The 21,808-nt window shown below is 41.8% G+C and overlaps 1 protein-coding gene across 2 annotated transcripts in view; it reads right to left on the bottom strand.

Annotated features, from left to right (window-relative positions):
* The window catches only part of C5H1orf141 (chromosome 5 C1orf141 homolog), a 61,179-nt gene that overhangs the window by 22,877 nt on the left and 16,494 nt on the right, over window positions 1-21,808 (bottom strand). For both annotated transcript variants that reach the window (XM_034503763.2, XM_034503762.2), the window contains exons 4-5: window positions 19,862-19,971; window positions 8,287-8,351 (exon numbers count right to left, since the gene is read on the bottom strand). In XM_034503763.2, the coding sequence (XP_034359654.1) occupies window positions 8,287-8,351; window positions 19,862-19,971 (175 nt within the window). The remainder of the gene's footprint in view (window positions 1-8,286; window positions 8,352-19,861; window positions 19,972-21,808) is intronic.

Here is a 21,808-nt window from a genome sequence, read left to right as displayed (position 1 = left end):
TTTTTTTTTTTTTACTGTTTCAGTATTTGCTTGCTTCATATTTGAGAAACAGTCTTCCTATGTGGCTCAGGCTGGCCTTGATGTTGCAATCCTCTTGCCTCAGCCTCTCCAGTGCTGACAGGGATGACAGGCAGCTACCACCATGCCATACTATAAATAGTATATTTAGTAGCAACAATACTATAAATGTGTCTGTATTTAGATGAAACTGCTATTATCAATGGAACCACAATAAATCTATACAAAATAACTATTTTAGCATAATTTTTAAGTTCATGACTGAAAAACTAGCAACCAATAGCATAGCTGAGATAATGAACTCCCTAGTCTATGAACTGGTAAGAGTGACACCCAGCTGGGGTGATAGCATAGGCCTGTAACTGCAGCTCCTGAGAGACTAAGGCTGGAGGATCACAGTTTTGAAGCTACCCTGGGGCAGCATTTTATTAATTTTATTAGCCTCAAAACAAAAAGTAAAAGTGTGTGTGTGTTTGTGTGTGTGTGTGTGTGTGTGTTGATGTCTAGACCACTGGTAGAGTCCTTCCTAGCATGTGCAAGTCCATGCATTCAATCCCTAACCCCATACCAAAAATAAATAAATAAATAAATAAATAAATAAATAAATAAATAAATAGAAAAGAAAGAAATAGAAAAGAAGAAAAAGTGACATCCATCATTGTTTAAGAAAGGACAGAATAATAAACTAGAAATAATAATGGAACCTGCATACACATACAAACACACACGAGAGAGAGAGAGAGAGAGAGAGAGAGAGAGAGAGAGAGAGAGGAAGGAAGGAAGGAGGGAGGGGAGAGGGAGAGAGAGAGAGAGAGGAGACAGAGAGTGAGAGGAGACAGAACACACAGGCACTTACTTGTGAAAGAGAAAAGAAACTGAGCAAACACAACAAATCGAGAATGCCTTTGGCAATTCTTACTCACCATGAGTAAGCAGTCTCTTATCAGAACTGCCCTGCCTCAGATAACATATTGTGAGTGTGTACACACACACACCCCTCTCTGTCTGTCTCTCTACTCTCTCTCATCCAGCAGAGCAAAAGAAAGTAGTGACAGAGATAAACCATTGGAGCTCTCTGTCCAACTGATTTGGAGAGAGTGAAGTTGGTGTTTGTATGAGGTTTAACTGGACGGTAGGCTGCAGCTGGCCTTGCATGCAGCATACACCTGACAGTAAAGCCACTGGCCAGGAAAAGACAGGACAAAGTTCAGGGCAACCAAAGCTGCTGGAAGGTGATGGAGAAAGGCTAGGAAGAAGAGAGCCAACAGGAGGTTTTCTGACCAAGTCTCTGTTTCACTCCGATCCACACGGTTTAGGGAAGATACAGTCAGCCAGCCAAGATGGAAATAGCTAAGCTAAAACACAAGCTGTTCTGTAAGAGAAATTTTGTTTTTTCAATGCATCAAGTGGACTGATAAGACAATGTTTTTTTTTTTGAAGATAGGGAATTGAATGTCCTAAACACAACAGTCATGACATTTAGTAAACACAAGTTGATGTATAAAGAAACAGGAAAAAGAAGTCCCAGTCCAAAAAAAAAAAAAACCAACCAACCAAAAAAAAAGCCAAGTGAGTGCCCTTTGGTGATTCAGATATTCAGGGATTTAAAACTTTTTCTTGTGCATAAAATAATTTAATAATTTAATCCATGTGGTGGTTTGAAAGAATGGCCTCCATAGGTTCATACATTTGAATTCGTGGCCCCTAATTGGTGAAACATTTTTTGGGAAGGATTAGGAGGTGTGGCCTTATTTAAGAATCTGGGTTAATGGGGGCAGGCTTTGAGGTTTTAAAAAACCAATGTGTTGCTGGTTATCTCTGTGTTTCTGTCTCTGTCTTTCTCCTTTCTCTCTCCCCACCCCTCCTGCTTGTGGATCAGATGTCAATTCTCGGCTACTGCTCCCGTGCCATGCCTGCCTCCCTGCTGCCGTGCTCCCTCCATGATGGTCATGGTAAAACCCTCTATACTATAAGCAATTCCCCAATTAATTTATTTAATAAGTTGCCTTGGTCATGGTATCTTTTCACAATAATAAAAAAATTAATTAAGATGATTCAAATAATCTCAAGGGTGACAGGAATAAAGGGACAGAGGAACAGTAAAACAGAAGAAATACTAGGTTTGAGCGTGAAATGTTCTTCATAGAATCATGAGTTTGAGTGTTTGGTACTGTCTTGGAAATGGGATGTAGCTGGAGAAAGCAGGCTCTTGGCAGATAAACCTTGATGTTTACATGGCTTGACCCTACACTCAGTACTCACTGTGTTTCCTGTTCTGCTGAAGTATGAGAGGTCAGCATAGTGCCGTCCCCATGTTGCTAACTGCCACCATCACTTCCATGATGGATTGTATCCTTTCAAACTGTGACCCACATAGGTCCTACAGCTGCCTTTGGTAGGTGTTCTGTCACAGTAAGGAGAAAAGAATGAAAACAGAGAATTGGTTCAGAGAACTGGGGTTTTTGCAAAGATAAACCTGACTATACAGCTTGAGGCATTGAGAACTGGCTTACAGGAGGAATGAGGGTAGAGAAGAATGCCAAAAAAAGAAAGTTTAATTGTTGATGTTGAAAGCTAGACTACAGCTATTGACTATTGATAGGAATGTGGACAGGACAGCCTTAATTGAGCAAAGATTCCATTAAGATTCGTGCTAGAGGAAATTCATGTTACATTCTGACAATTCATTTGGCTGTATTCTGCCCATTGTATTAAAAACCCAAGTAAGCTATTAGTCTGGTTTGAATCCTATTACTAAGATAACTATAACTAAAAGAAACTTAGGGGAAGGAAAGGTTTATTTCAGTTTACAGGTTATAGCATGTCAGACCTTGAAAGGCAGCCTAGTTTCTGGTTGAGCACAGGCTAGAAACAGCTGGACAAGGGCCCCAGGTCCTAAGGAACAGCAGACATTTTGCCACATCCCCAGACTCTAGGCTCCTGATATGAGGCCACAGCCCTCCATAGATTTGGAGGCCACAGCCCTCCATAGATTTACCTCTTACAGTCCATAGCCTCAAGACAGATCTCCATATTAATGAGGTACCTAAGGCCAGTAGGGCATAGCCAATTAAAGTTTCCTTCTCAGATCCTCCTCCCTACAAAAGGTATTTGACCTCAGGCCTGCCCCAAGAAACTGGGCAGTTTTATCATCTACTTTCCACCACGACAATAAACATCTTAAGACCATGGACTGTTTCTCTTTCATCGGGATCTGCCTTGGGGAGCAGTGGAGAAGGCCTTCACCTAATCTCCCGCAGAAGACCTCTCTGCGTTTCCAGTCACAACGACCACCAACCCAAACTAGTGGCCAGCAGCCAAAACAAGCCAAGGCCAAGCCCAGCCAAGCCCAGCCCAGCCAAGCCAAGCCAAGCCAACCAAATCACCTCGTCAAGCCGAGGACTCCTCCTCAAGGGACACAGCTGGAGTTCACCTCTCCCCTTCAGCTGCTGGCTACATACAGCCTGCAGGCCCCCACTTTGTTCTGCTTTCGATGCTTCCAGTGAAGCCTGGATGCCCAAGAGCCTGAGAACCAGTCAGTCCTTGGCCTCGATACAGGCCCCTCGTGCCCCCACCTCTCCTGCCCCCCCCCAGCGATACAGCCCCTCGTTCCCCCACCTCTCCTGTCCCCCCCCACAGCGATACAGCCCCTCGTTCCCCCACCTCTCCTGTCCCCCCCCCACACACACAGCAATACAGGCCCCTCGTCCCCACACCTCTCCTGCCCCTCAACCCCCACAGGTCCAGAGGCACCTCAGACTGAACTCCTCCACCCCCTACATTTAGCACAACAATAGTATGTCACTGAGAAAAGGCAAAGCTGGAACTTAAAGCAGAGATCATGGAGGAATGCTGCCTGCTGGATAGCTCACACACTTACACACTTTGACATATAGCCCAGAACCAATCTGCACAGTAGGCTGGGTTCTCCTATGTCAACTAGCAACCAAGAGAATGCTCTACAGACATGCAACTGAGTGATGACATCTCACTAACTCTAGACTGAGTTGAGTCAACAGTGAAAGCTCACTAGAACAGCTATATTAAAAATTAATAGACTAAATTTTTTGATGAAATAGATTTCAAAACCTGATAGCATTTAGGCTGTGGCATAGTTACTGCTCAGTGCATTTATTAAGGGCTATAAAGAGAATTCAAAGCAGAGGGTACTATCATGTCAAAATGCCCTCTAAATATTTAGGTTTCTATCCATAGACCCATTCCACTCTGAACCTTGCTCAATGATCATTCACTTTGCAGTGTGTAGCAGTCAACGTACAGATGCATAACTGGTCAAAGTATGGAGAGTAAGGGGCTGAGTGTTCAGCCCCAAACCAAGCAATCTGTATCAATCTCCCCTGCCCCCATGTCTCAGTGAACTTCACAGAAGAGGAAGTGGAAAGAATGTAAGAGCCGTAGGATGCAGAGGGAGCTATGACATGCTGTCTTCTGGATCCATCATGGCTAATGCAGTCGTGAATTCACGGCATCTGTGGTTATCAGCACAAAATCAAGCCAGTCAAAATTCCAGTGTGGGTTGGAAAAGAGCTCAAAGCCTTTATGGTCAGGACCAAGGAACTATTAGTAGTTTATAGTTGTTTGGGGGAAGGAAAATTATTTTTTGAAGGGTTGTAGCCGCTGGTAGGTTTCACAAATTCTAATGGATGGTCCCATACCATGCACAACTGGGCAGAAGTAATTGGAATTAGTGATTTAAAAAAGTAGAAGAGGACATGAAGTTGGGAGGGGGATATGTTGGGGATAACTGGGTAGAGTTGGAGGGGTAAATGAATGGGCAGATAACATATGTAAATAAAGTTAACACAATATAAATTAAAAAACTGTAGCAGAGGTCTATGAGCTGTGCAGTTTGATGAGGAATGTGACATAAGCATTGTTAAAATCGTTAAAACTGGACAAGATGTGTACAAACCAAATGCTTATAATTTTAAAGATTAACATCATTATAGATTTTTTTAAAAATCCCATTTTGCACAGAGACAATGGATAAAAGTTCCTTAACGGTGAACCTCACTCCATCAAAAGTTCCAGAATGTAGCACCACGAATACATTTGAAATGATTTCACTTAAAACCAGAGAGCCTGAACATAAAGAGATTGCTAGGAATGCTACCCAAGCAGGGCCTCTTAGCAAAAGGTTTTCCCAAGGTCAGCCAGTCCTCAAAGACCACTGCAACTTTGAGAGGAGGCAAGACTGCATCTCCAGTGGAACTCTTTTTCAGCCAGGAAAGATTAAGGAGTTGCAGGAGTAGGATGATCACAGAAGCTTGCAACCAAGATACCAAAGAGTTACTGAGATCAGATAATATGTAGCAAAGTTGGATTCCCTTTATGGAGCTCCTGACTGGGCTGGTCAGATTCTTGGGATATATGAGATACCAGACACAAAAGATGTTTACTGAGGCAAGCTGTGGGCACTGGGTGGGCAAAAAGAGAGGCTATATGTGCCACTGGTAATAGAGCTGAAGACAAGGCTACCCCAAGACAGCGAGAACTCCAGAGGGCAGACCTGGAGCTACAAGGTTTCATGTTTACTCTGCTGAGTGTCAGTCTTACTTTGATCATGATTTCTTGCTATCTTCCTGCTGTATTTGTGATAGGAAGTTTTGCCCTATACCATTGTATGTTGTGAGCAAGGGCACACAGTTCAAGAGTTGCTTTGAGTCTCTGAAAAACTTTAGACTTTTGGACTGCGTTAGAACTATAAGACTGGATTCGATATTTGAGACTGGATTGGATGCAGTTAAGGTTTAGATTTAGTGTTCTCTATGGACATACTTGTTTCAAAATTGGTTCCCAACTGGTGGTTCACTTTTGGGGATGTTGTGGAACCTTTAAGAGGTGAGGCCTAGCTGAAAGAACTGAGTCACTGTGGGATGAGGCCCCTAGGCTGGTCCTGTTTCCAGCCCTTGCTCTATTCACAGATTTGCTCAGGTCTGGGAAAGTCTCTCTTGCCAAGCCTTCCTCATGGTGATGAACTGCGTTTCCTCAAACCATGGACCCACACAAACCCTTTTTTCCTTAATTTGCTTATTTCAGAAACAAGAAATGTAACTAATCAGGAGACCAACAAAAAAAATAAAAGAATAGGCTGAACCATTACTCATTATAATGATTACATTAAATTTTAGTAAACTAGTTTTTCTAATTAAAAGCAACTCTCAGGTAAATATCTAATACTTAGATTTAAAAAATAAAAAGCAATCTCAGCTAGGGTTTCTATTTCTCTTATAAAAACACCATGATCCAAAGCATCTTGGGGAAGAAAGGGGTTATTTCAGCTTACAATTTCACAGCACAGTCCATTCATCACTTAGGGAAGTCAGAGCAGAAGCTCAAACTGGGCGGGAACTTGTTGAAGGGCTTAGCATATGGTCTGACATTGAAAGTATCATGTACATATGAAAAGCCCCAGATATTTAGTTCTTACATGAGGCCGTGTTTTATCAACATAAAAGTATTCTTAAATATATAACCTCAACAGATCTTAATAGAAGTCTAGAAGGGTTAAAATGCCACAGAATATGTTCTTTGCTTAAACATAGAGTTAAATTAGATATCAAACATTGTTATATATCTGGAAAATTAAATTTTTTACATATTTAGAAATGCTACAATACATCCCAATGAAGAAGTCCTAGGGGAAATAAACTATTCTCTTCATAGTGAATGACACTATAATAATCAAAATTAATGTAATTTTACTCAATGTCACCATTGCTTATCTAACCAAAAACTCTGGGGAATTATTGTTCTAAGTACCATATTGAGTCACTTCAAAGCCCATCGAGGAGCTGGTGAGATGGCTCAGTGGTTTAAAGTGCATACTGTTCTTGCAGGAGACAGTTCCCAGCACCTATAGTTGGTGATTCATAGGTGTCTAGGGAATCTGACAGCCTCTTCTGGACTCTGTGGCGATCCATACTTAAGTGTCTGAGTTTAAGACATGGTCCACTGAGCATGAAATAGAACACTTTGAGGTAAAATTGTCATTTCTAGTTGCTGTGATGTAAATTGGAAATATTTCCATGGGCTCAGGCTTCACCCAGCAGCTGGTACTGTTTGGGAGATCTGTGGAACCTTCAGGAGTTTGAGCTTCACTGAAGGTGGTGCAGGCTTTATGTTCATGCTGTTTCTTGAAAGCAGATTCAATGAGAGCAGCCAGCCTCCTGTCCTGCTGCCATGTCGTCCCTGCCTTGTCTCCCCCCACAGTGACACTATGGAGCTGTGAGACAGAATAAACCCCTTTCTCTTAAGTTGGTTTTGTCAGGGTATTTTTATGATAGTTATAGGAAAAGAAATGAAAACATTAGGTATATTGTCAAGTCAATGTAGAACAATACTAATGAAGAGAGGTCCTGCTTAATTTTAATAATTAAAATTTTGCCTATTTTAACTGATATGCTAGTAAATTATTATGATGAGAAAATTGTGATGTTAAACTTTTCTTGGGAAGTTTTTATTAAGCAAGGATTTAAACATAAGCATAAACCTATAAGCTGGGGAGTGGATCTCATTAATGCTTTTTTAATTTGTAAAATTAAGGAGTATGAAACAAAAATAATAGGTATATGGCTTGAGGGAATAGCTCAGTGGTTGAAGACTTGCCTAGAACACATGAGACCCTAGGCTCAATTCCCAGTACTGCCTCCCAAGAGGGGAAAAAATTGGTTACTAATGATGATCATTAAGCATACATAGCTTCATTTGTACATGTCAGTAATAATCAGTGAATAGCAAGTCAATATGCACTTAAAGGACTCTAAAGTAGCTTACCCTCACATATTTTCTTACCTCTCTAGTCCCCTAGGTCTGACCCGCTGAACAGTGGCCAGGTACATGCTCAATGTCTGAGACAGAGAGGTTTCAGAGTGCAGCAGGAGCCCCTCAGTGAACGGTTTATTGTGACCTATTCTTGGAACTTAGCATAATGGTATAATCTAATCATAGCTCGCTCAAAACAATTTTCTGAGCTGTACATGAAAAGATGAACAGGTTCATGTGTTTATATTATAAATTTAAGAAATGTTTATATTATAAATTTAAGAAAAGTAGATGTCCACAGCTTTATCTTATGCATAATTTAATGTCTTCATATATAAGAATTTATAAATATCAGATGAAATTGCTTGGCATCCTTATACTTTGGGATTCTAAACATCACTTGAGTTGTGATACATAGAGACATGAAGTTATTGAACTCGCGTAAATAACTGTTAAAGTCACAGATATGTAAATTACACTTACCTCATCTTTATCCTTAAGATAACGGAGAGACATAGGTCTTGATTTCAGGTTTTCTTTTTTGTGTTCTAAGGAAATCCAAACATGCACAAAGTGATTTTTTTAAAAAAACTGCTTTAGTTTCTCTACTACTAGTAAATGTTTTAGCCGTGTACTTTAATCATCCCGTTTGCTTACGTATGCAATGTTTTTACATTGGTAGAGAGAAATCTATTCCAAAATGACTCCCTTGACTTTTTCATCACATTTATTTGTTTTTGTTTTTGTACATGTGTGAGGGTGCATGTTGAAACAGAACATGTATAAACTTCAGAGGACCTGTGGGAGTCTGTTTCTTCTAACATGTGGATCCCAGGGATTGAACTCAGGTCATCAGGCTTGGCAGCAGGCATCTTTACCCACTGAGCCATTTCACCAGGCTCTGAAATTATTTACTGTAATACTGATGTCTTAAATGATAGAATATAATCTTTAAATATGTATTATTATACAATACAATTTTATTTTCTTGAAAAAAGAATTTCTAAATAAAATAGAAACATACATGTTATTCAAAAATTTTCTTTAAGTGATAAAAATAATCTTTAGTAAACCTTGGAAAACAATAATATTCTCCCAATCCCACACTTCCCCTTTGGTAACTATGGATGCTATTCATTTAGATTATTATAGATTTTCTCTTTCTAAACATTAATTTTTATTGAATATTTTATTTTTATTTCAGATGTTATCCCCTTTCCCCATTCCCTCTGCAGACACACCTATCCCATCCCCCCTCCTCCTGCTTCTATGAGGATGTGCACCCACTCACCCACTCCCATTTCCCACCCTTGAATTACCCCACACTGGGGCATCCAGCCTTCACAGGACCAAGGACCTCTTCTCCCACCTATGCCCTACAAGGCCATCCTCCCTACATATACAGCTGGAGCCATGGGTCCCTCTCTTTGTGCTCCAAGGCTGTTGGTTTAGACCCTGGGAGCTCTGGTTCATTGGTATTATTGCTCTCCCCATTGGGCTGCAAACCCCTTCAGCTCCTGTCATGGGGTTCCCAATGGAAGAGTTAGAATAGATTTTCTTAATATAAGCATATTATGTGACAAATATCCCAAACTTAGATTTAGATAAACCTGCTCTTGAACCAAACCCTTGAAAAGTTAACCTTGCTGACCTTTATGCCCCATCTGTTAGTTTCAAATATTAGTAATTATCATTCATGGTATGACTGCTTTGATGACTGAATAATACAGTAGATATCTCAAACAACATGGAGTCTGGTGTTTATTCAATTAACGTATGGTAGGCACTGATACTAGGCTCTGAACTGGGATCACCCCCTAGTAATATACACTCATTTTAGTTGATAACACAGAAAACCAACAGAAAGCCCTAAAGGGTGAATGCAGTGTGAACAGATCTAGGCAGAGAGGAAATCTAGAGGTTGTGCTGAGGGAGGCTGGAGAAGAGGTAGTTTAAGAATCAGTGAGTGATGCTCAAAGTATTGGCAAAGTTCAGGACATTCAGTGCCTTTGCATTCCATAGGAAGGGGTTGGGGGTGAGAAGCCAGTGACGAGGCTTCAGGATGGGATGCTAACCACCTTTTCAAAGAACAGGAAGATGGCACAAAAAGCAAATAGGTTAGAAACCTCTGATGTTATCACGGAGGGTCAGGTAGTTAGTAATAGCTCTATTTGGGAAAGTCACTAAAATGTTAGGGTGAAATATTTTTATGATAACAATTGCAAGGTCTTTTATGAATAAATTTTGTTCTTTGACAATTTTGTGAGCATGAGGAGCAAGCAGCATTCCTCCATGACCTCTCCTTAGTTCCTGCCATAAGGTCCCTGCTTGAGTTCCTGCCCTGACTTTCTTCAGTGATGGCTGGTGACACGGAAGGACAAGATAAATGAACACTTCTATCCATGTATTAGTTACTTTTCTGTTGCTCTGATAAAACACCAAGACCAAAGCAAGGCAACTTATAGATTAGAAAAGTTGACTAAGGCTTACAGTTCCAGAGGGCTAAGAGTAAGTAATGCTTGGCAAAGGCATGGCAGTAAGCTGCAAGCATAGTGGCAAGACCTGGAAGCCAAGCTTGAGCCACAGCACGAAGCAGAGAGAGCAAACTTAAAATGGTGTGAATGTTTAAATTCTCAAGCCCACCCCTAGTGACATACTTCCTCCAATGAGGCTGCACCTCTTAAAAGTCCCCCAAACAATGTGGTCAAATACGCAAACTGCAGGGACATTCTTATTCAAACTGTCACACTCCCCCAAGATGCTTTTAATCATGATGTTTTATCACAGCCACAGAAAGCAAAGAGGACACCTAGAAAGGGTAGCTACTATGTGAAAATTTTAGTGCTATTTGCATCTTTGTTGGGTATAGTTGTGTAGTTGGGAAGATGGAGACAAGGAGAGAAGTCATACTAGGAGGTAAGCAAGTACTTATAAATAAGAGGTGAGGATGGTTGGATGGCAGCAGTGGAAACAGGGAAAAGACTGAACTCAGGATGGACTAGTGTGGACAGGACTTGCTGATGGGCCGGACTTTGAGAATGGGAAAAACAAGAAATCAGAGGTGACTCGTAAGCTTCATATATGCATTATCAGTCCAGTGTGCTGTGTTGAGAATGCTGGAGGAAGAGGATGGGAAAGCGGTTAGCACTTATGGTGAAGCTAGGGAATCAGGTGTCTTGTTCTAGGCACTGAATTTAAGATGCCTGTGTGAGCTCTGCGACACCAATATGTCATTCAAGAGAGGTATCTGACATTCATGAAGATAAAAAGTGTAAATCAGCATTTCCATGGTACATTTGGAGTGTGTGGGGGTTGGGGGCTACACGCGCCACAACATGCATATGGAGGTCGGAGGACAACTTTAATGAAGTTGGTTTTCGCCTTTTACCTTTATAGGATTCCAGAGATCAAACCCAGGGTGCCAAGCTTGTGTGGAAAGTGCCCTCACCCATCAAGCCATTCTCATCAGCCCTGATTTTTTTAAAAATGATATTTGAAACCCTAAGATGGGATAAGCTTAACCAAGGCAACTTATAAAAGAAAGTATTTATTTTGGGCTTACAATTTCAGAGAGTTAGAGTCCATGATCATCATGATGGGAAGCATGATAGCAGGCATTGATGCATGCAGGCAGGCATGGGACTGGAGTAGTAGCTTAAAGCTTATATTCTTGTCCAAAAGTAAGAGAGGGGGAGGGGGAGGAGGGCAGAGAAAAGGAGACAGGAAGGTAGGAGGAGAGGGGAGGGGAGGAGAGGGGAGGGGAGGGGAGGGGAGGGGAGGGGAGGGGAGAGAGCATGCTAACTAGGAATGTATGGTCTTTTGAAACCTCGAAGTCTACTCCCAGTGACACACCTCCTTTAACAAGGCTCCATCTCATAATCCTTCTCGAACAATTCTAACAACTGAGGACTAAACATTCAACTATACGAGCCTATGGGGCTGTTTTCATCTGGACTACCACAGTAGCCCAGTATTGCACACTAATGTTTTGTTCTAAGTAATCCATTAGCCTAAGTGTTACGTAGATAGTGACACTTGGAGGAAATGTGACTGTGCATGAACCTCTTGTTATACAGAGAGAGGAGAGGAGGGATGAGGGAAAGAGAGAGGGGGAGAAAGAGGAAAAGAGAGGAAGAGGGAAAGAGGAGAAGGGAGATGGAGAGAGAGGGAAAGAGGGAGGGAGGAAGAGAGAAAGGGGGAGAGAGAGAGAAAGTGGGAAAGAGAGAGAGAGAGAGAGAGAGAGAGAGAGAGAGAGAGAGAGAGAGAGAGAGAATATGATGAGATGATGGGGAAAGTATCATGGACCTCAGAGACAAAGCTGACCACTTCACCAGAAGGATAGGCCTAAAGTTTGAACATTTATGTATTTTCATCTTATGTGACTGAGTGTTTTTTTTTACCATGTGTATACCATCTGTGTATCTGGTGCCAGTAGAGGCCAGAAGATGGCACTGATTCTCCTGTACCTGGAGTTACAGATGATTGTGAACTGCCATATAGTTTCTGTGAGACAAACCTGGGTTCTCTGCAAAAGCAGCAAGCAGTTTTAACCACTGATCCAGCTCTCCAGTCCCAGACTCCGACTCTGAAATGGCTAGTTGTCGTTGTTCTGGGCCTCTGTAAATGTGCTAGCAGGAGGTGCCTGGGGAAGGCAGCTTTTCTGGCTCACCACCATATGGACAGCTCTCTGAGTGCTTTAAAAATTAAGTTCCTATGCCTTTAATCCCAGCACTTGGAAGGCAGAGGCAGGCAGATTTCTGAGTTTGAGGTCAGCTTGGTCTACAGAGTGAGTTCCAGGACAGCCAGGGCTACACAGAGAAACCCTGTCTCGAAAAACCAAAAACCAAAAACCAAAACCCAAAAACCAAAAACCAAAAAAAACCAAACAAACAAAAACAAACAAACAAACAAAAAAAATTAAGTCCCTGTCTCTGTTCATTGGCTTCTGTACTGACAGACACCCTAACCCCTGGCATCCCAGCCACACTTGGCTCACAGAGGTAAAGCTTCAGGACTTTCAGTAAGTCATTCAGTTGCCTCAGAGAGCCAAAGCCTGCCTAAGACTAGAAGGTCCTGGAGTCTGCACTGGAAAAACTTCCAAGTATTCGCCAAATGATTCTATTTGGGGATTTCACTTTTCCTGGCTCTGGCTCTGTCTGTCATCTTCACATAGCAAATTAAACTGTGGGACTTTCTGCTTTGATTTTCAGCCTAAGGCATGTCTGCCTCTGCCTAAAAGGTGCTTTCTGTTTCTGCTTTCTGCTGTGTTTCTACTTCTTCCTAGCATATGGCTTATTTCTCCACTTAAAGCTTTTTTTTTTTTTTTTTTACTGTGTTCTGTCTGGGTATTCCAGAACTTGGACTATTAGAATGGATGGGGCAGCCTCCATTTCTGGTGACAGCTTTTTTGGGGTCTGTTCTAGCAAGTTACCCCAACTCTGCTTATGACTACATAAAAAAGAAAAGGAGACATTATTTTAAATTATTATAATATAATTTGAGCCACTCTGTGCATTTGGTTTTAGGGAAATTTGTTTATTGAATGGATCTCTAAACTATGTAAATATCTTATACCTATTTTAGAATTGCTCTGCAAGGGAGCAGGAATGTGGAGAGAAATTCCTGATATTCAGGCCTTAGTGGCAGCACACAATTAGGCTTTGGTCTTGACTGAAGGAAAATCAGTGATACAAATAGAAGTGCCGGAGTTGTTTTGGAAAAGCTACAGTCAGGAGGAGGATGAAGCAGACACTGGTGGGCTGGCATGGATATGGCACTATCAGAGATAAGACCCTCAGCCCAAGCAAAGTTAGCCACAGAACCTGCTTTCCTGTAAACAGGGAAATCTAAGAAGACAGGGAGGAAAATGAGGGGAGCCTGGAGTGGTGTCCTCTTCTTGGGCCCTGAAGGTACTCTCATTGGATGCTACCTATCCCTACTAAGATTATCCCTCCCACTCCTTCCTTGACATGGGGAATACTGGGCAGCTACTTGGTGACTGCTAGGCACATACTCCCTTTTCACACCAGACATTATAAACTGGAATTATACTGGGCAATCCTGTTGGTATGACCCTGTTAGACTGCTTGCATTAGTCTCTAGGTTGGCATTCAAGAGACCCTGCTCACTATCCTGATGGCCGATAGAGGGCTTATACTGCATAAGACCAGAGAGGCAGTGGGGAAAACACATCAGGACAATGCCGTTCAAATTCTTAACCTTTCCAGAGATGGTCTCAGGTGCAGAGCCTAATTATAATATTAATGAGATTGGAGTAGTAGATCTAGAGTGTTGGGTAATCTAATCACCTCAGGCCATGAGAAATTGAGTCAGAGTGTGTAAGACAGGTAGCCTCTAGCCATAAAGAATAGCTTAGTCCCAGCCTGACCATTCAGCTCCACCTGCAGAAACAGTATGTTCAGGTATGGAAAGCACACAGCCCTGCTTCCAGTCAAACCACAAAATCTAGCTGTAACTTCCTGATAGGTATCCAAGTGTGTGTGTGTGTGTGTGTGTGTGTGGTATGTGGTGTGGGGTGTGTGTGTAGTGTGTGTATATGTGTGTGTGTGTGGTATGTGGTGTGGGGTGTGTGTGTATGTGTGTGTATATGTGTGTGTGTGTTTGTGTGGGTGGTGGTGGTGGTGGTGGTGGTGGTGTGTGTGTGTGTGTGTGTGTGTGTGTGTGTGTCTGTGCATTTTCTCTTAAGCAGGGTCTTATGCAGTCCAATCTGGCCTCAAACTTGCTCAAAGCCAAGGCTGGCCTTGAATTCTGAATCTTGCTGTCTCTAACTCTCAAGCACTGAAATTAGAGGCATGTACCACCGTGCCTGGTTTAGGAGACACAGTTTTGACTCACAAATTCCTCTCTCAGGTAGGGATCTCTAAGCTGCAGGCATAGAGAACATTTTTTTTTTCTAGAAGGCCAACAGTTCCACCTACAGCTTCCTCTGGAGCAGTGGTTCTTAACCTTCCTAATGCTGGGACCTTTTAATACAGTGCCTAATGTTATGGTGACCCTGCCAACCACACAATTATTTTTGTTGCTATGTCATGACTGTAATTTTGCCCCTGTTGTAAACTGTAGTGTAAATATCTGTGTTTTCTGCTAGTCTTAGGTGACCCCTGTGAAAGGGTCGTTGGACTTCCTAAGGGCTGGTGACCCACAAGTTGCGACTCACAGCACTAGAGGAAACTGATCTGCAGGCAATGTGGATTGTGAAGTTGCTAATGCTCACCACAGGCTGGTGCTCATTCCCATGCTTGTCTGGTCTGAAGCTGAGCCTCAGAGTTCTGCTTCTGTCATAGAATAGGCTAGTGGCTGTTTGCCGTGGTTTGATCTGTTGCTGTGATAAAAGGCTGGCCAAATACAACATGAGGAAGGGGTTTGTTACACTTCCAGGTCATCGTTCATCATTGAAAAATCAGGGCAGGAAGCACGGGAGAATGCTGCTTGCTGGCTTGCCCTCTGACTTGCTCACAGGCTTATGCTTACCTAGCGTTCTTATCCATCTTAGGACCAATTACCTGCTTAAAGAATAATGCTTGCTTAGAGCAGGCTGGACCCTTCTGCATCAGTCAGCAATCAAGCCAATATAGACATATCCACACAAAACCAATCTGATCTAAGCAGTTTCTGAACTGAGTCATCTCTCAGATGGCTGAGTCAAGTTGACAATTAAGGCTAACAAGAATGCTGGAGAATTACTGAATCTGCATAAGACAACAGGACAAGAAATGAGAGGAACAATATTCCTTCTGGCCTACTTGCTGGGACCAATTGTTAAGTAGTTGCATGAGTCTGTTTTTGGAAAGATGCTCTGGTTAATTACAATAAACTGTGGACTACAGGACTAGGGTTATTTGAAGTCATATAAAAAACATCTGCCAGACATATAGTTTATCTTCACAATAACCCAAAGACTGACCTCAATGAAAAAAAATTTTACACAATCAAGGTCATGACCTGTGCCAAGATTAGCAACTCAACTTTTACTCAAATGCTAAAGTGAAGAGTTCAAATACACATGCTGATGTGTATTGACACCTTTTAAAGGTTGGTTTAACTTTCAAGATTCAAATCCTTGCTCTTTAATTTCTGTAGTGACAGATATGCCTTTCCCCAATCAGGGGACAGCTAAGATAAATGCATATGAGTATATTTGGCAAAAATATACCCAAAATTTTGGATAGTTTCTTCATCCTTTGTAGGTGTTCAAACACCTCCAGTGTCTTCCAAATTATTCTTAGAAATATTAAAACTTGTACTGATACTTATGGGAACCTATTGTGACTGAAAGGAGGGACTGCTTGCCTTGAGATTAGCACATCTCCCTTGCTAAAACAAGTGTTATTTTTATAGACTACATTGGTTTGGTGAAGGGCAGACTATGATATGTAATGACACCTTCACTAGGTCCTAAGCCACAAGTCAACAAGATGCTAGAGGAATGACTCCTGCCATTGTAAAAATAGCTTACTATTCTGTACCCATGAACAGCCCCAGGGGCTAGGAAGACTCATGGGATGGTTATCCTAGAAAGCCAATCTGATTTACAGGTATAATGATTGATACCGGTTGTCAACTTTCAGGATCTAGAATCACATGGGATATGAGCCTCTAGGTATACTGTGTGGAATTGTCTAGAGGAGGTTAATCGAGGTGGGAATACCCACCATAAGAATGGGCAGTCCCTGGGCTGGGATCCTAAACTGTATATATACATGGAGGAAAGGGACATTCTAAGCTTATGTTCATCTCTCTCTGCTTCTGTCCACAGATGCAACATGACTAGATGCCTTACACTCTCGCCACCAAAGCATCTCTGCTGTGATGGACTGTAAGCCTGGAACTGTGCGCTAAAGTAAACCATTCCTTTCTTAAGTTGTTTTTGTCAGAATATTTTATCACAGCAATGGAAAAAGTAACTACCTTACTGGGTTAAAAAAATAAAAGAGAGACATTTTCCACACACTATTTTCTGAGTACAAATCACACCATAGATAGATCATTCATTCCCTGATGGCTACCTCTGTGATTGCTCCTAATACCACTCACTTCAGGACTCTTACACACAAGTTAAGCATCTGACTTGATTTATGGTAAAAGCCTGTTGGGACTATTGGACAGAAATCAGGTCAAGTTAGGAAAGCAATCCTAGGGAATGGGCTACAGTAGATCGCTTGCTACTGACGTGTAACCATAAAGAATGTAAAATAATGCTCTTGTGACTTGACAGGCAAAGCTTAGTTGGCTGAACAGAAAGCTAAAGTAGTTGATGAAACTGTCTCTGACATTAAGAATAGAGGGGAACCTTCACATTGACCTGCTCTCTTGTACCTCCTGGCTAAGCCTTCCTGGCCTCAGAGCAGCTTTCCGGCTTTCCCATTGTTCCCACTCCTCTGCATATCTGTCTGCTGTTGTCAGTGTGCTCTGACTTACACAGCTTCCCTTGCTGATCAGATGCTGAACTAACTACTATATGCCTGGCCGCAGATGCCATTTTTCATTTGAAACCAATATGAGTTGTTATTATTAACAGTAGGAAAAGGATAGGAGTCAGATATGGGTACTTTATATTCTAGTATGAGAACACATTTGCACTTCATATCATGCATTGAAAGCAGCCCAGCCATGCACACTGGCTAATGCTTTGTTTGTTCTGAGTTAACCTTTAATGTAGATATAGCCCGGATGGTGTGACTCAGGAAAAACGCAGGACTTGGAAGCCTTAGGTGTATATAAGCTTCTCACTGCACAGAGAGCTGATAATGAGGAAAAGGTGCAGGGAGCGATAAGAGAAGTACTAACACCATGAATCTCGTGGACAAGGCTGCCTTCCCAACCTAAAACTCAAGACAAAACTTTGAAATGATTAATAGCCTCTGTCCCCGTTCCCTACACAATACACTAGCAGGAGTCGGCTTGAGGCAGATTCCCTGTGGCTTCCGATATTGCTGACTCGCTACAAAAAATGAACTTTCAAGATTCAAATCCTTGCTCTTGACTCCCACAGTGACAGACACACAGTCACTGATGCTCTGGTTAGACATTCACTAGCCATTCCCTGCCCACATCTCTGTTTGACCAAACATCCTGGGTAAAACTTTTCCAAATGTGTTAACTTAGCTAACCACGAGATTCCACCATCCCCAAAGGTAAGGAAGTTATCAGATAACATGTGAAACCCTAGCTGAGATTCCCTCACTTGTCTGTAACCTGCCCATCTATGGTTCCCACCAATATAGTTGGAAAACACCTTAGTTTACAATTTTGCTTTGTTCCTTAAGTATGATAATGTCAAAATTTTCAATATTGGAGCATTTTAGTTGGGGCAATCTGAATCCATGTTCTTAAGCCATGCTAACTCATATTTGGGTCAAAAATAGACCATTTTTTACTTCTTTTGAATGAGAGGTGTGTTTGGTGTCAACAGTCCCAAAAGCTTAAAGTGGAGAGTTTTTAAAAAGGAGGGAATGACCAATGAACTGAGCCTGGAGTAGTAGAAGAAAACAAAAATGAAAAATGTTGCTTGGATTTAGCAGTAACACCGGGCCATTGGCAATACTGAGAATCATGAGGGAGGGGTCCCAATTGGAGTGAGCTGATATTTAAGCAGGAATGGAGATGGCAAAGGCAGCGTGTATAAGTGAGTGTATCTTTAAAAAATTTACAGAGCACAACACAGATGTAAGGCAACATGGGGCCGAGTGTAGACAGAAGCTTTAGTCAGGGAGGCTGATGACAATGTAATCACCTGGTTAAATATGACAGAAAAACAGAAGTAACGGACAGAGCTCATCTCCTTGGAACATCTATAAAATGTGGGGTCCCCAACCATAGAGTCCTGAAATTTCTAATCTTGTAACTATGTTTCTATTAAAGAAACGATTCATAATTGACTTTTATTTAAAAAAAAAAAATCAATGAAAGTCTTAGGGTTGAGTTAAAAGGAAAGCTGGCATTTCCTTCTAGATGAAGAAACTAATTCTGTGGTGGCAGTGTTTCTTCTAGGTGTGACATGACCATTGGCCATCATGACTCAGCAAGTGCTGTGGTGACACATGGGAAATCCTGACCTCTATGTATAAGGAAATAAGGACAATACAATGAAAGGTGGGTCTATGGCAGAAAGCTATTAACATGCCTTCCTGGCAGAGGGTGGGGCCACTGGGCTCTCTGGTGAGAGTCCAATCACCACCCTCACTACTCTTCCCAACCCTATCCAAAGACGCACAGGGTCTGGGAAAATGGGATACCACCAAATGCAGACGGTGGGAAGATTGACTGAAGGATAGACTCTTCAGTAGTGTAGCTGCTGGGAGAGGGACTTCCTAGGAGCATCCTGGCAATAGTCACCATGATCCTATAAGTAACCCCTCACCCATATACATCTGTGGCAATAATCTGAGTGAATTTTTGATTTATCAGGCTAGACTTGGATGGAATTGTTTTTTCTTGGTCTGTTGGTGCCCTATCTGGAGAGGTGAATTGCTTTTCCTTCATGTCTCCCCAGGAAAGAAATGAAAAACCATATCAACATAAAATATATTCATAAAAATGTATTTGTGAGCCAGGCAATGGTGGCATACGCCTGGGAGGCAGAGGCAGGCGGATTTCTGTGTTCAAGGCCAACCTGGTCTACAGAATGAGTTCCAGAATAGCCAGGGCTACACAGAGAAACCCTGTCTCGAAAAAACAACAACAACAACAAAATGTATTTGTTAACCAGATGTGACAGTGTATGCTTGGAGTCTCAGTTACCTGAAAAGATGAGCCAGAGAGATCTCTTGAAGCTGGAGTTCAAGTTCAGTCTGGGCAATAAAGTAAGATTACATCTAAATATAGTGTGTGTGTGTGTGTGTGTGTGTGTGTGTGTGTGTGTGTACACATGCTTTGGGGGTGTATACAGTGAATTATAAAAATTTATTTGTTATGCAAATTATTTCAACAGAAATAAAAAATTGTTAAGATACCAGAAGAGGAAGTGATTAATTAATAAATCACAATAGCATTCATTAATAAATAAAAGGAGAAGTAATTATATTACACAGAGCATTACCTATTAATTTACTTTCTTCATAGTTTGTAATTGTTGCAAGAGTAGGTGGTTTTAAATCTGACTCTTCAAAATCACTTCTGGGTTTAGGCTTATATTTGAAAGATACAGGCCTGGAAGAAATGAAAGTTATTCTAAATCAAAATAATCAGAAAATTTACAAAACAGATTTAAAATACAAATTTGAAGAAATACAAACACACCCATTTTGCAGATATAAGGCAAAAGACGGAGACTGATTAGAGAAGGAACCTGAAATGTTGCTGACAGTCAGCAGGGTAGTGCTGCACATGGGATGTCAGTATTTACAAGCTGACCAGAACACATATCAGAACTTGGTTCCGTGAGATATTTGGGACAGATATGAATGGAAAGTGGTGATATATGCACTCAGGAACAGTTTATCTATCAGATAGGATGACAGCATCTATGTGGTGCATGGAGAACCTCCCTGTCACTCTATTCTGTCCCAGCATGAGCAAAGATAGTCTAAGGAGGGAAACTTGTACCAGACTCCTTGAAGTGATGGACTCCAAGAAATTGAAATTTCTTAAAAAGTCTTGCGCTGAGCGAAGGAGAGGGCTGAAGCCCAGTGCCAGCCAGAGGAAGAACTGGTTTCTGAGAAAGAGACTTCACCCAGTGCTGGCAGATTGTCAGTTCACCTTTGGGGTCCTCAGGAGCTGAGGCAGTAAGGATGGGCATGATCACACCTTGACCACAGTTGCTTAGTAATGTATACCTCTTGCCTTCTATTTTAATTTAAACCCCATACCAGCATCCTGAAAGTGTGTGTGTGTGTGTCTGTCTATCTCTCTCTGTGTCTCTCTGTGTGTATGTATGTCTCTGTCTCTGTTTCTGTCTGTCTCTGTGTCTCTCTGTCTATCTCTATCTCTCTCTGTATGTCTGTCTGTTTCTGTCTCACTCTGTGTGTATGTCTGTCTGTCTATCTGTTTCTGTCTGTGTTATATATTTCTCTGTCTGTTTCTCTGTCTCTTTGTCTCTCCCTCCCCCTTCTCTCTCTCTCTCTCTCTCTCTCTCTCTCTCTCTCTCTCTCTCTCTCTCTCTCTCTGTGTGTGTGTGTGTGTTGGGAAGAACTGCCCCAAGACCTATTTATTTGTTTTCCTACTTAGTGTGGCCACAGTGAATAACTCCACTTTCCCCACCTTTTCCTGTAATTTCTTTGTATGATGTATTATGGATGAGTGGCTGAGCATAGCTTGTTAGGATTCCTGGGACTGAGTTCTGACCCTAACAACCCTGGTAACAATATGGTGGTTCATTTAGGTGCCAGCTGACTGGATACAGAATTTCCTGAAGAACTGGCAAATAATTCTTTCTGGGTAGGTCTATAAGAGTGAGTGTTTCTAGACCAGGTAAGTGCAAGAGTTACTGGACTGAAAATTTGTCTGCAGATGGGTGAGAACCATCCAATCCTCTGGGAGTTTAAATAGAACAAAACTCAACTTCTGATCTTCCCTGAAGAACACACTCACCCCTGCCTGTTCTTGGATGCCAGGATTCTAGATTCTTTGACCTTTGGGCTCCAAGACAAAAGTTCTCCCACTTTCCTCCAGGTTATCAGGCCTTCAACCTCAGAGTGAAAATTGGACCACCAACCTTCCTAATGTGCTACTGTGGGGATGGTTTTTCTGAGAAATGCTGTTTGAAGCTTGCCTTTACAACTCAAACTGTCACCCAACCGGTAACCAAGTTAATGTGTGATTTGAGATCATTTATAACAATGTAACTCATTCTGTTACAAACTCAACCTGTGCAAAATTGATCAATCATAAAAGCAAAACCAAAAGCATTGCAACTGATCTTCCTATGGTTTGGACTCCCCCAGAGCATCATGAACCCTGTTTCTCTTTCATTGTCATGAAGGGTTTGACTCAGAACAAGGTATGTGTGTAAGATAAGGTGACTAGACCCAAGACCATTTACTGAAGC

The sequence above is a fragment of the Arvicanthis niloticus genome, chromosome 5 (genome assembly GCF_011762505.2).
Source record: "Arvicanthis niloticus isolate mArvNil1 chromosome 5, mArvNil1.pat.X, whole genome shotgun sequence".
NCBI lineage: Eukaryota > Metazoa > Chordata > Mammalia > Rodentia > Muridae > Arvicanthis > Arvicanthis niloticus.
This window is presented reverse-complemented; position numbering and strand designations above follow the sequence as displayed.